The 13,366-nt window shown below is 51.6% G+C and overlaps 1 protein-coding gene across 2 annotated transcripts in view; it reads left to right on the top strand.

The window, feature by feature from the left end:
- LOC147122493 (B-cell scaffold protein with ankyrin repeats-like) overlaps positions 1–13,366 on the top strand; it is a 378,498-nt gene that overhangs the window by 364,582 nt on the left and 550 nt on the right. For both annotated transcript variants that reach the window (XM_086005800.1, XM_086005792.1), the window contains exons 15-16: positions 4,682–4,737; positions 10,650–10,695. In XM_086005800.1, coding sequence (XP_085861926.1) covers positions 4,682–4,737; positions 10,650–10,691 — 98 coding nt within the window. In that variant the 3' untranslated portion in view covers positions 10,692–10,695. The remainder of the gene's footprint in view (positions 1–4,681; positions 4,738–10,649; positions 10,696–13,366) is intronic.

The following is a 13,366-nucleotide window of genomic DNA, read 5'->3' as shown; positions in this document are numbered from 1 at the left end:
AAAATTCCTCCCAGGTAAAATAGTCAATAATCCCGTTACATGCCTGCACAAAGCATCAGCTGTGCATCAGTGGGCAGCACTCTCGCCTCTGAGTCACAAGGTTGTGGATTCAAGTCCCACTCCAGAGTTCCAAATTCTAGCCCGACACCCCAGTGCAGTACTGAGGGAGCCCTGCACTGTCGGAGGGGCAGTACTGAGGGAGCGCCGCACTGTCGGAGGGGCAGTACTGAGGGAGCCCTGCACTGTCGGAGGGGCAGTACTGAGGGAGCGCCGCACTGTCGGAGGAGCAGTACTGAGGGAGCACCGCACTGTCGGAAGGGCAGTACTGAGGGAGCTATGCACTGTCGGAGGGTCAGTACTGAGGGAGCCCTGCACTGTCGGAGGGGCAGTACTGAGGGAGCGCCGCACTGTCGGAGGGGCAGTACTGAGGGAGCACCGCATTGTCGGAGGGGCAGTACTGAGGGAGCGCCGCATTGTCGGAAGGGCAGTACTGAGGGAGCGCCGCATTGTCAGAGGGGCAGTACTGAGGGAGCGATGCATTGTCGGAGGGGCAGTACTGAGGGAGCGCCGCATTGTCGGAGGGGCAGTACTGAGGGAGCGCCGCATTGTCGGAGGGGCAGCACTGAGGGAGCACCGCATTGTCGGAGGGGCAGTGCTGAGGGAACGCCGCACTGTCGGAGGGGCAGTACTGAGGGAGCGCCGCATTGTCGGAGGGGCAGTACTGAGGGAGCGCTGCATTGTCGGAGGGGCAGTACTGAGGGAGCGCCGCATTGTCGGAAGGGCAGTACTGAGGGAGCGCTGCACTGTCGGACGTGCAGTACTGAGGGAGCGCCGCACTGTCGGAGGGACAGTACTGAGGGAGCGCCGCACTGTCAGAGGGACAGTACTGAGGGAGTGCCGCACTGTCGGAGGGGCAGTACTGAGGGAACCCTGCACTGTCGGAGGGGCAGTACTGAGGGAGCGCCGCACTGTCGGAGGGGCAGTACTGAGGGAGCACTGCACTGTCGGAGGGTCAGTACTGAGGGAGCGCTGCAGTGTCGGACGGGCAGTACTGAGGGAGTGCCGCACTGTCGGAGGGGCAGTACTGAGGGGGTACCACACGGTCGAAGGCGCAGTGCTGAGGGAGCGCCGCACTGCCGGAGGGGCAGTACTGAGGGAGCGCCGCACCGTCGGAGGGGCAGTACTGAGGGAGCGCTGCACTGTCGGAGGGGCAGTACTGAGGGAGCGCTGCACTGTCAGAGGGGCAGTACTGAGGGAGTGCTGCACTGTCGGAGGGGCAGTACTGAGGGAGCGCCACACTGTCGGGGGGACAGTACTGAGGGAGCCCTGCACTGTCGGAGGTGCAGTACTGAGGGAGCCCTGTACTGTCAGAGGGGCAGCACTGAGGGAGCCCTGCACTGTCGGAGGGGCAGTACTGAGGGAGCGCCGCACTGTCCGAGGGGCAGTACTGAGGGAGTGTCGCACTGTCGGAGGGGCAGTACTGAGGGAGCGCCACACTGTCGAAGGGGCAGTACTGAGGGAGCGCCACACTGTCGGAGGGGCAGTACTGATGGAGCGCCGCACTGTCGGAGGCGCAGTACTGAGGGAGCGCCGCTCTGTCGGAGGGGCATTACTGAGGGAGCGCCGCACTGTCGGAGGGGCAGTACTGAGGGAGCGCCACGCTGTCGGAGGGGCAGTACTGAGAGGGCGCCGCACTGTTGGAGGGGCAGTACTGAGGGAGCGCCGCACTGTCGGAGGGGCAGTACTGAGGGAGTGCCGCACTGTCAGAGGGGCAGTACTGAGGGAGTACCGCACTGTCGGAGGGGCAGTACTGAGGGAGCGCCGTACTGTCGGAGGGGCAGTACTGAGGGAGCGCCGCACTGTCGGAAGGGCAGTACTGAGGGAGCGCTGCACTGTCGGAGGGGCAGTACTGAGGGAGCGCTGCACTGTCAGAGGGGCAGTACTGAGGGAGCGCCGCACTGTCGGAGGGGCGGTACTGAGGGAGCGCCGCACTGTCGGAGGGGCAGTACTGAGGGAGCGCCGCAATGTCGGAGGGGCAGTACTGAGGGAGTGCCGCACTGTCAGAGGGGCAGTACTGAGGGAGCGCCGCATTGTCGGAGGGGCAGTACTGAGGGAGCGCTGCAGTGTCGGACGGGCAGTACTGAGGGAGTGCCGCACTGTCAGAGGGGCAGTACTGAGGGAGTACCGCACTGTCGGAGGGGCAGTACTGAGGGAGCGCCGTACTGTCGGAAGGGCAGTACTGAGGGAGCGCCGCACTGTCGGAGGGGCAGTACTGAGGGAGCGCCGCACTGTCGGAGGAGCAGTACTGAGGGAATGCCACACTGTTGGAGTGGCCGACTTTTGGATGAGACGTTAAACCGAGGCCCCGTCTGCCCTCTCAGGTGGATGTAAAAGATCCCATGGCACTATTTCGAAGAACAGCAGGGGAGTTCTCCCCAGTGTCCTGGGGCCAATATTTATTCCTCAGCCAACATCACTAAAACAGATGATCTGGTCATTATCACATTGCTGTTTGTGGGAGCTTGCTGTGCAAAAATTGGCTGCCGTGTTTCCTACTTTACAACAGTGACTACACTTCAAATAGTACTTCATTGGCTGTAAAACATTTTGGGACGTCCTGAGGTTGTGAAAGGTGCTATAGAAATTCAAGTTTGTTCTTTCTTTTTGCATCTATGAACAGAAAAGATTGGTTGGCCTTTAAGGTGTCGGTGCATCGTCAGAAACGTTCCCAGGTCTGATTTGCCTGTAGCCCCTTGTTAGCCTGCACACTGCAGATTGAGAGCTGGGCTGGTCATCAATGAATGACCACAAAATCAGTTGTGTGTGGATGCTGCTTCGAGTGAGGGAGGGAGGCTCTGCTTTCTCACTACTCAAAGACCTTAGAAACAGGAACAGGAGGAGGCCATTCTGCCCCTCGAGCCTGTTCCGCCATTCAATGAGATCACGGCTGATTTGTATCTTAACACCATCTACCCGCCTTGGTTCTGTAACCCTTAATACTCTTACCTAACAAAAATCCATCAATCTCAGTTTTGAAATTTTCAATTGACCCCCAACCTCTACAGCTTTTGGGGGGAGAGAGTTCCAGATTTCCACCCCCCTTTGTGTGAAGAAGTGCCTCCTGACATCACCCCTGAACGGCCTGGCTCTAATTTTAAGGTTCTGCCCCCTTGTTCTGGACTCCCCCCACCAGAGGAAATAGTTTCTCTCTCTCTACCTGATCAACTCCTTTAATCATCTTAAACACCTCGATTAGATCACCCCTTAATCTTCTAAACTCGAGGGAATAAAAGCTTAGTATTGTTTAACTAACAAGTACTTTAATTGGTACTTAATCAGGAAGTGGACGAGTCTTCATTAATTTCGCTGCAAAATGCACAACTACTTGTGTGTAATGGCTTAGAAAGAAGTGTTTGAAAGCCTATTTTCCCAAGAATGCTTAGTAACCCAGTGTGGACATCTACAATCAATACAGAGAAAGATTCCATATAAACAGCATCGCAAACTAGGGTTTTCAAAAATTACCTCGGGGTCAATTCAACATTCCTGAAGCAGATCTTCACTTGACGAGAGGATGTGTGAGGAGTTCGGATGCAGAGGTCAGTGACACAACTCACATCCAAAACTGCTTTCCGCCCATTGCAACTGACAGATGCCGTGAATCGGACACACTGACCTCTGCCCAAATTCCTGAGACGCTAGCCCATCGACCAAGGCACTAAGTTGCAAACTTTCCTCCCTGTGTCGTTAGATGCACAGATACATTTAAGGGGAAGCTGGATAAACACATGAGGGAGAAAGGAATAGAAGGAGATGCTGATAGAGTGAGATGAAGAGGGGTGGGAGGAGGCTCATGTGGAGCATAAACACCGGCACAGACCTTTTTTTATTCATTCACAGGATGTGAGCATCGCTGGCAAGGCCAGCATTTATTGCCCATCCCTAGTTGCCCTTGAGAAGGTGGTGGTGAGCCGCCGCCTTGAACCGCTGCAGTCCGTGTGGTGAAGGTGCTCCCACAGTGCTGTTAGGGAGGGAGTTCCAGGATTTTGACCCAGCGACAATGAAGGATCAGCGATATATTTCCAAGTCAGGATGGTGTGTGACTTGGAGGGGAACTTGGAGGTGATGGTGTTCCCATGCGCCTGCTGCCCTTGTCCTTCTAGGCGGAAGAGGTCGCGGGTTTGGGAGGGGCTGCCGAAGAAGCCTTGGCGAGTTGCTGCAGTGCATCTTGTAGATGGTACACACTGCAGCCACGGGGCGCTGGTGGTGGAGGGAGTGAATGTTTAAGGTGGTGGATGGGGTGCCAATCAAGCGGGCTGCTTTGTCCTGGATGGTGTCGATGCTTCTCGAGTGTTGTTGGAGCTGCACTCATCCAGGCAAGTGGAGAGTATTCCATCACACTCCTGACTTGTGCCTTGTAGATGGTGGAAAGGTTTTGGGGAGTCAGGAGGTGAGACACTCGCCACAGAATTCCCAGCCTCTGGCCTGCTCTTGTAGCCACAGTATTTATGTGGCTGGTCCAGTTAAGTTTCTGGTCAATGGTGACCCCCAGGATGTTGATGATGGGGGATTCGGCGATGGTAATGCCGTTGAATGTGAAGGGGAGGTGGTTAGACTCTTGCTGGAGATGGCCTGTATCGGTGCTGTAAATTCCATGTAACTCGATGTTCTCTCCTTACAGATGCTAATACAAAGGGAGATGACATGTACAGCATACCAGCAGGAAGAGGACAAGTGGTACAGTATCATCCTAATATCTGACCTGCTTCTCCTCAGTTATGTGATAATCATTATTGGGATTATGGAAAAGTCTTTGCATTGATATATTTTCAGGCCTTTGCTGCTTAAAAAATTCAAACGCAATGGGGATAATTTTTTGTCTTTGGGTGTGAACCATTGCTAATTTGGTTCGCACCCACCTGAATCTCTAGCCTAAATAGCACTTGATTTTCCCCAAACTCATTAGCAAAATTATTTACAGCTTCAGGAGCAAACTCTGATGGGTTTCGGGATAACTCAAGTGGCAGGAGATGAAAACGAGTCAAATTTAAAGGGATGGTGTAGGAACGGAAGTTCCTATCCGAATAACGAAGTCCAACGCAGTGAAACGAAATCATTAAACTTTAATAAACAAAATACTTTAACTGATAACTACAAGAGCAGAGGTCAGCAGGTCTGTCCAGATCTCCAGCCTTTCTCAGACTGCCCTTAAATACTAGAAACCAACGTCATGACGTCATCACGTTTTCCGCGCCAACTGGGGGTCACGTGATCGGCGTCATGACGTCATCACGTGGAAATACAAGAACCTACACACAGCTTAAAGGTGCAGTCCACAACTGCACTACAGAGTGGTTAAAGGAATTATTACAGATTGTTCAGTGTCTCTTGGTGGCTCCGCCACAGGCGCCCCCCCAGAATTCTCTTTAACAGACAGCATCAAACATGCAGGAGGTTTAATTATTCTGCCCGAACGACTACGAACTTCAGACGCTGGATCGTTAGAAGATGAGCCAACATTTGGCTGTGTCTGAAGCGGTACATCTGGGGTGGAGGAAACCGTAGCAGAAGGTGTAGACGAGGATAGAGCTGAAGCAGGCAATTTAATAGTAGACTGCTGCATAATTGGTCTAGTAGCCAATGGTGGTCGTCCACGGCGAGGTGGCTGAGCAACAACCACCGGTTCGCTCCGACCCAGATGGGCTGGTTTAAGTCGGTCGATGGAGATGGTATCCGATTTACCTCCCATTTCGACCGTAAAATATTTCTCTCCCGCTGCAATAACACAAAACGGTCCATCATAAGGTGGTCTGAGTGTATCTCTATGAGCATCCTGCCGAATAAAAACATAATCGGAACTCATAAGTTCTGCCGGAACATGAGGCCTCTGTAGGTTGTGATGCGAGGTTGGAATAGGCAGGAAATTCTTTGCCACCTCTTGATGCTGAAGAAGCTGCTGAGCAGGCGACCATGATTCTGTATGTGGAGGGAGGAAATCCCCTGGTACTCGAAGCGCTTGACCGTAGACTAACTCAGCCGATGAAGCCTGGAGGTCATCTTTGGGGGCTGTACGGAGGCCTAGCATCACCCAAGGGAGTCTATCCACCCAGTTGGAACCACGCAAGCTGGCACGGAGGGACGCCTTTAGAGACCGATGAAACCTTTCACATAAGCCATTTGCTTGCGGATGGTAAGCGGTGGTACGGTGCAGCTTGGTACCCAAGCCCTGTGCAACTGCATTCCACAACTCTGACGTAAATTGTGGACCACGGACAGAGGAGATATCAGATGGCACTCCAAACCGGGCCACCCATGATGAAATAAATGCCCTGGATACGTCCGCTGTGGTAGTAGCAACCAAGGGAATCGCCTCTGGCCACCTGGTAGTACGGTCCACTATTGTCAGGAGATGCATAAAACCCCGCGAAATGGGGAGGGGGCCCACTAAGTCCACATGTACATGGTCGAACCGGCGTTCAGGCACTGGAAAGATGGCCATTGGAGCCTTCACGTGACGATGAACCTTTGATCTTTGACAGTCCACGCAATTGTTTGTCCAGTCCCAAACGTCTAAATGCATTCCCTTCCAAACAAACTTACGGGACATAAGTCGTTGTGAAGCTCGCATCCCCGGGTGTGATAAGCCATGTATAATCTGAAAAATCTTCTTACGCCATTCGACTGGCACAATGGGCCGGGGCACTCCCATGGCTATGTCACACAAAAGCATGGTTCCTGCTGATTGGACCATAACATCAGCTACCTGCAAGCTAGAAGGCATGGTCCGATACGCCTGAACCTCAGGATCCGCCAGCTGTTCTTTTGCCAACCCGACGTAATCGATTCCCAGGTGAATTGTCTGGACTGGGGCACGCGACAGGCAATCAGCCACAAGATTATCTTTGCCAGACACATGTCGCAAATCCGTTGTAAATTCCGATATAAATGTAAGGTGGCGCTGTTGCCGGGCTGACCACGGCTCCGCCATTTTGGACATTGCAAAAGTGAGCAGTTTATGGTCCACAAATGCAGTAAATGGGCGCCCTTCTAGAAGAAAACGAAAATGCCGGATGGCCAAAAACAAGGCCAGCAACTCCCTATCAAAAGTGCTATATTTTCGCTCATTTATACGCAGTTGGCGGCTAAAAAAGGCCAATGGCTGCCAAGTCCCGTCAACCCATTGTTCCTGCACTGCCCCGATGGCGTAATCGGAGGCATCGGTAGTAAGGGCGATGGTCGCGCCCGGGAGTGGGTGTGCAAGCATAGTTGCAGCTGCCAATGCCGCCTTGGTGTCCAGGAATGCCTGGTCCATCTGTGGTGTCCAAATGATAACATCTTTACCCGACTTCCCTTTAAGTGCTTCGTACAGCGGCTGCATTAATTGGGCTGCCTTGGGGACAAAACGGTGATAAAAATTCACCATCCCCAGGAACTCCTGAAGAGATTTAAGTATATGAGGCCGCGGGAAAGCCGTAACTGCCTCTACCCTAGTGGCCAGTGGTACAGCGCCTTCTGAGGTGATCCTATGCCCCAGAAAGTCAATGCTGGTTAACCCAAACTGGCATTTGGCTAGATTTATAATGAGGCCATGTTGGCTGAGACGGGCAAAGAGTGTACGTAAATGAGCCATATGCTCTTCCTTATCTTTACTAGCAATGAGAATATCATCCAAGTAAATGAAAATGAAAGGAAGGTCCCGTAACACAGAGTCCATAAGTCGCTGAAAAGCCTGAGCTGCATTTTTCAATCCAAACGGCATGTGAAGGAACTCAAAAAGGCCAAACGGTGTGATGACCGCCGTTTTGGGGATGTCTTGAGGGTACACAGGAACTTGATGATATCCAAGGACGAGATCTACTTTGGAAAATATTGTTTTGCCGGCCAAATGAGCCGAAAAATCCTGTATATGCGGTATTGGATACCTATCCGGCATAGTGGCTTCATTAAGGCGTCTGTAATCCCCACAAGGCCTCCATCCGCCACCTGGTTTGGGTACAATGTGTAATGGGGAAGACCAAGGACTGTCGGAGCGTCGGACAATCCCAAGGCGCTCCATAATCCGAAACTCTGCCTTTGCGGCTATAAGCTTTCCGGGTTCCAATCTTCGTGCCCGGGCGTAAACAGGCGATCCCGTTGTGGTAATATAATGCACCACACCGTGCTTCGCAACTGCTGCCGAGAATGTAGGCCTGGTGAGCCCCGGGAATTCACCAAGTCGGCACCTAAACCCTTCCTGCGATGGAACCGCACAGGCAACCGACCAGGAGACAGCAGTACTGCGGTGACAAGGCACCGCATGGAAGGTAGACGCATTAATGAGTCGACAATGTTGGACGTCGACCAGAAAACCATAGGCACAAAAAAAATCAGCCCCCAGGATGGCCTGTGATACTTTAGCTGTTATAAATTCCCATACAAAACGTTGACCTCCCAAGAGTTAAATTAACTGTCCGTTTACCGAACATGCGAATGGCCGCACCATTGGCTGCCTCAAGGGAAGGGCCGTGACCGCCGGATTGTAGATCCAGCTTTGAGACTGGCAAAATACTGCACTGAGAACCAGTATCACACAAGAATCGTCGCCCTGTTCCGGAATCAGTAATATAGAGGAGTTTTCCTGCTGAACCGACTGCCATGGTGAACTGGGTGTTTTTGTCAGCCCCTGTCTTCTTCGAAGTTTGTGAGTCTGCTGGAGACTTTTTTTCAACCCAACTGCAGGGTGGACGGCAGCGTCGAGCCTTGGCGCCAAAACGGGCGTGGTACATACACCAGCCTGCTGGAGGAGGGCTGGACTTTGCTCGTGTAGGGGAAAGACGCCTCGTAGCTGCGCAACTCTGCTGTATGACCATAAAAGACTTATCTGCCTCCGCAGCCAGCTCGGCACAGTCCGTAATCGTAGAACTGGCCAAGACTGCCTGAACTGGCTCGGGTAGCTGGCAGAGGAAAAGCTCTCGAAATAAAAAACATTGGGGCTCTGAACCCAAAAGCGTGAGCATTTGGCTCATCAATTCTGATGGTTTTGAGTCCCCAAGACCCGGCATTGCGATAAGCTTGCATGCACGCTCTGACTTAGTTAGACCATACACTTGTAGTAAACGATCTTTTAAAGCTGAATACTTGCCCTCTGCTGGTGGATTCCCCAGGATGCTGACGACCCGTGAAGCCGTGGCGCTGTCCAGAGCGGAAACCACGTAATAATAACGGGTTGAATCCGCTGTAATGTCCCGGATAGCAAACTGGGCTTCTGCTTGGAAAAACCATGCTTCTGGTTGCTGTTCCCAGAACTGCGGCAATTTAAGGGCAACGGCGTTCGTGTTCATTATGAATATCTCGAAGAAAGTTGTCCAACGAGCTCGGGGTCACCAATGTAGGAACGGAAGTTCCTATCCGAATAACAAAGTCCAACACAGTGAAACGAAATAATTAAACTTTAATAAACAAAATACTTTAACTGATAACTACAAGAGCAGAGGTCAGCAGGTCTGTCCAGATCTCCAGCCTTTCTCAGACTGCCCTTAAATACTAGAAACCGACGTCATGACGTCATCACGTTTTCCGCACCAACTGGGGGTAACGTGATCGGCGTCATGACGTCATCACGTGGAAATACAAGAACCTACACACAGCTTAAAGGTGCAGTCCACAACTGCACTACAGAGTGGTTAAAGGAATTATTACAGATTGTTCAGTGTCTCTTGGTGGCTCCGCCACAATGGTTCAATTTTTTAAAATTTGTTCCTGGGATGTGGGCATCGCCGGCACGGCCGGCATTTATTGCCCATCCCTAATTGCCGCCTTTTTGAACTGCTGCAGTCCGTGTGGTGAAGGCACTCCCACAGTAGCAGTTTGGTACAACTGAGTGTCTCGCTGGGCCATTTCAGAGGGCAGTTAAGAGTCAACCACATTGCTGTGGGTCTGGAGTCACATATAGGCCAGACCGGGTAAGGACGGCAGATTTCCTTCCCTAAAGGACATTAGTGAACCAGATGGGTTTTTACAACAATCCGGTAGTTTCATGGTCACCATTACAGACACTAGTTTTTTATTCCGCACCCTCCCCCCACTCCCACCCCCGGCCCCCCTCCCTTCCTCTACTGGTGCCAATGGCTTGGCTAATGGCAATCCTCCAAATTGATGAGTTTGAATGACTGAGTTTGAACGGGGAACGGTAGCACAGTGGTTATGTTACTGGGCTAGTAATCCAGGCCCCTGGACTAATGATCCAGAGACACGAGTTCAAATTCGAATTCAGTTAATTAAATAAATCTGGAATAAAAAGCTAGTCTCAGTAACGGTGACCATGAAACTATCGGATTGTTGTAAAAACCCATCTGGTTCACTAATGTCCTTTATGGAAGGAAATCTGCCGTCCTTACCCGGTCTGGCCTGTATGTGACTCAGACCCACAGCAACGTGGTTGACTTGTAACTGCCCCCTGAAATGGCCGAGCGAGACACTCAGTTGTACTGCAAACCTCTACAAATAAAACTGGATGGACCACCCGGCATCGTCCTGGCACCGGCTTCGGACAAACGCCTTCAGGTTTTGGGCAAGAGATAGAGGGGGGAACGTAAGGAAAAATGTGTGTATCAGTGTCTATGTGAGTCTAGTACAATTTAACCACCTAATATTAACACTTTATATTGCAGGCTCCCGCTGGACTCTATGCGAAACTGGCAAACATGAAATAAAAAGGTAAAATGTAATTAATTTTAAAGATTTGCTGTTGTTCCTGTGCAGCTGTGAATTCTTGTTCAACCTCTTCCCATCACACAGGTCCAACTCCGGGTTTAGCCCCTCAGTCATTGACGATCCTGTAATGAGCTCGTTAAATCGCCTCTCACTTAAACCTAGGGTTGCCAACTCCTCCAGGGTTGTCCTAGAGTCTCCAGGAATTGAAGATTAATCTTTGGGACATGACTGCAAAATCAAAGCAGCATTGAAAAAAAATGGTGTTTTCATTTTCTTTGAACACTTTTGGTTTCTTCATTATAAAAATATTGGAGTTGGGGAAAGACTTCGACTGGACGGGGCAGTTGGAGGCGGGAGATCCCAGGAATATCTCCAACCAGAGTTGGCAACCCTACTTTAGGCTGCAGATATGCCAACCCATCAGCCCACTTCATTCATCCTGAACTCCTGGTCTCCATTTATTTACAAAGTGATGCAAAGGCAAAAAGACGTAGGAAGAGGACAAACCCCTTATACAGGGAGCAGGTTAGGACAAAGGGGGTTCATTTACCCCATCGACAAAGCTGTCTTTACAGTTTGGAGTGAATCAGACGTGCCTTTTCTGTCCTTGGTATGCAGTACGCAGCGTTGAATTGGGTCTTTCAGCGTAAGATAAGAAGCCCCATTTCCTGCTCTTTGACCCCAGGAGCACCAGTAGCAGAGGGTTGGGCAGAGCCCCTCAACACCAATGCTCCAATGTCACAATAAGTGAAGGTCACCTGTCCTAATCTCTCCAAATGTGGCTCGGTGTCAGATTCTGTGAAGAGCCTTGGGACGTTTTACTACAGGGAAACGAGAGGCAATGAGGCATGAAGTGGTGTCAGGTGCAGTGCTGTCCAGTGCGCTGCCCACAAATGGTGCTCATTTCCATCGACTCCAGCAAAATAATAGGAGCAGGAGTCGGCCGTTCGCCCCTCGAGCCTGCTCCGCCATTCGCCCCTCGAGCCTGCTCCGCCGTTTGGCCCCTCGAGCCTGCTCCGCCATTCGGCCCCTCGAGCCTGCTCCGCCATTCAGCCCCTCGAGCCTGCTCCGCCATTTGGCCCCTCGAGCCTGCTCCGCCATTCGGCCCCTCGAGCCTGCTCCGCCATTCAGCCCCTCGAGCCTGCTCCGACATTTGGCCCCTCGAGCCTGCTCTGACATTCAATAAGATCACGGCTGATCTTCTACCTCAACTCCACTTTCCCACCCGATCCCCATATCCCTTGGTTCCCTAAGTGTTAAATAATCTATCGATCTCTGTCTTGAATATACCCAACGACTGAGCCTCCACAGCCCTCTGGGGTAGAGAATTCCAAAGATTCACTGCCCTCTGAGTGAAGAAATTTCCCCTCATCAGACAGAATGCTGGTTGGAGAGCGAGATGCACTCAGGGATCTCCTGCACTACCTGCCTGGTCCTCCTCTTCTGTCTGGCGGTCACCCGTTCGCTCTCTGCCTGCATACTCTTACGCTGCGGGGTGACCGCCTCCTGAAACGTGCTGTCCATGAAGCTCTCAGCCTCACGGATGTACCGCAGTGACCCCAGCTGCCACTCAATCTCTGAAACCCGGAGCTCGAGCTCCTCCAGTTGACGACACCTCCTGCACACCTGGTTGTCCAGAACATGGGAAGCTTCCTGGAGTCCCCACATGGCACAGGATGTGCATCCCGCGGGACCGAGCTGCCCTGCCATGCCTTTAGTTATTTGACTATTAACTAACTTTACAGAAAGTTAAGACTAAGATGTATCTAATTCAAGTTAAAATATATTAACAGTTACTAATTTAATACAGTATTAACAGTTTAATCAAAAGCTAAACAAGTAAACAAAACTTAAAAGTGAAGTTGTCTGGACAGGAAGCTTGTGCATTCAAGGACGTTTCAAAAGTCCCCAAACCACCGATAAGCTGGTGGAAAGTCATGGCTCCCCACTAGAGGGACCTCAAGGGCCACGGAGCCAAAAATAAAACTGGTTCCTGTAATCTTCAGCGTCAGAATCGATTACCTTGCTCTTAGAATCTTCCGAGGCCTTCCCAATAGCCTCATCGGAACTCACGCCAGACGGAGCTTCCAATGGGCAGAATCGCCAGTGTTGCCTGGAGGCTGCCCCAGACATTCTCCCTCAGTGTCGGGGAGAGAAATCCTGAGACTCGCTCACTCCTCCGCAATAGAATTCCACGCCATTCTTTTTTGAACAGGCTGGATCCAGCTTCCTACCTGAATTCCACTGCCGTCTTTGGGATGAGACGTTAAACCGAGGCCACGTCTGCTCTCTCAAGGTGGACGTAAAATATCCCGCGGCCACTATTTCGATAGAAGAGCAGGAGGAGTTCTCCCCGGTGTCCTGGGGCCAATATTTATCCCTCAACCAACATCACTAAAACAGATTATCCGGTCATTTATCACACTGCTGTCTGTGGGAGCTTGCTGTGCGCAAATTGGCTGCTGCGTTTCCTACATTACAACAGTGACTCCACTTCAAAAAGTACTTCATTGGCTGTAAAGCGCTGAGGACGTGAAAGGCGCTATAGAAATGTAAGACTTACATTTCAGGTTACCTGCCCACTCTCCACCCTCTCTGGCCCCAGACCATGTGTTGACTCCATTTATTTCTCATTTAATAACTAAAGCTTGCAGATTGGAAATTAATGTAACTG

This window comes from Somniosus microcephalus, chromosome 2, assembly GCF_052327205.1.
Source record: "Somniosus microcephalus isolate GS21.2 chromosome 2, FLI_Smic_1.0, whole genome shotgun sequence".
NCBI classification, from domain to species: domain Eukaryota; kingdom Metazoa; phylum Chordata; class Chondrichthyes; order Squaliformes; family Somniosidae; genus Somniosus; species Somniosus microcephalus.
Note: the sequence above shows the minus strand (reverse complement) of the source record. Positions and strands in the feature narration are given on the sequence as shown.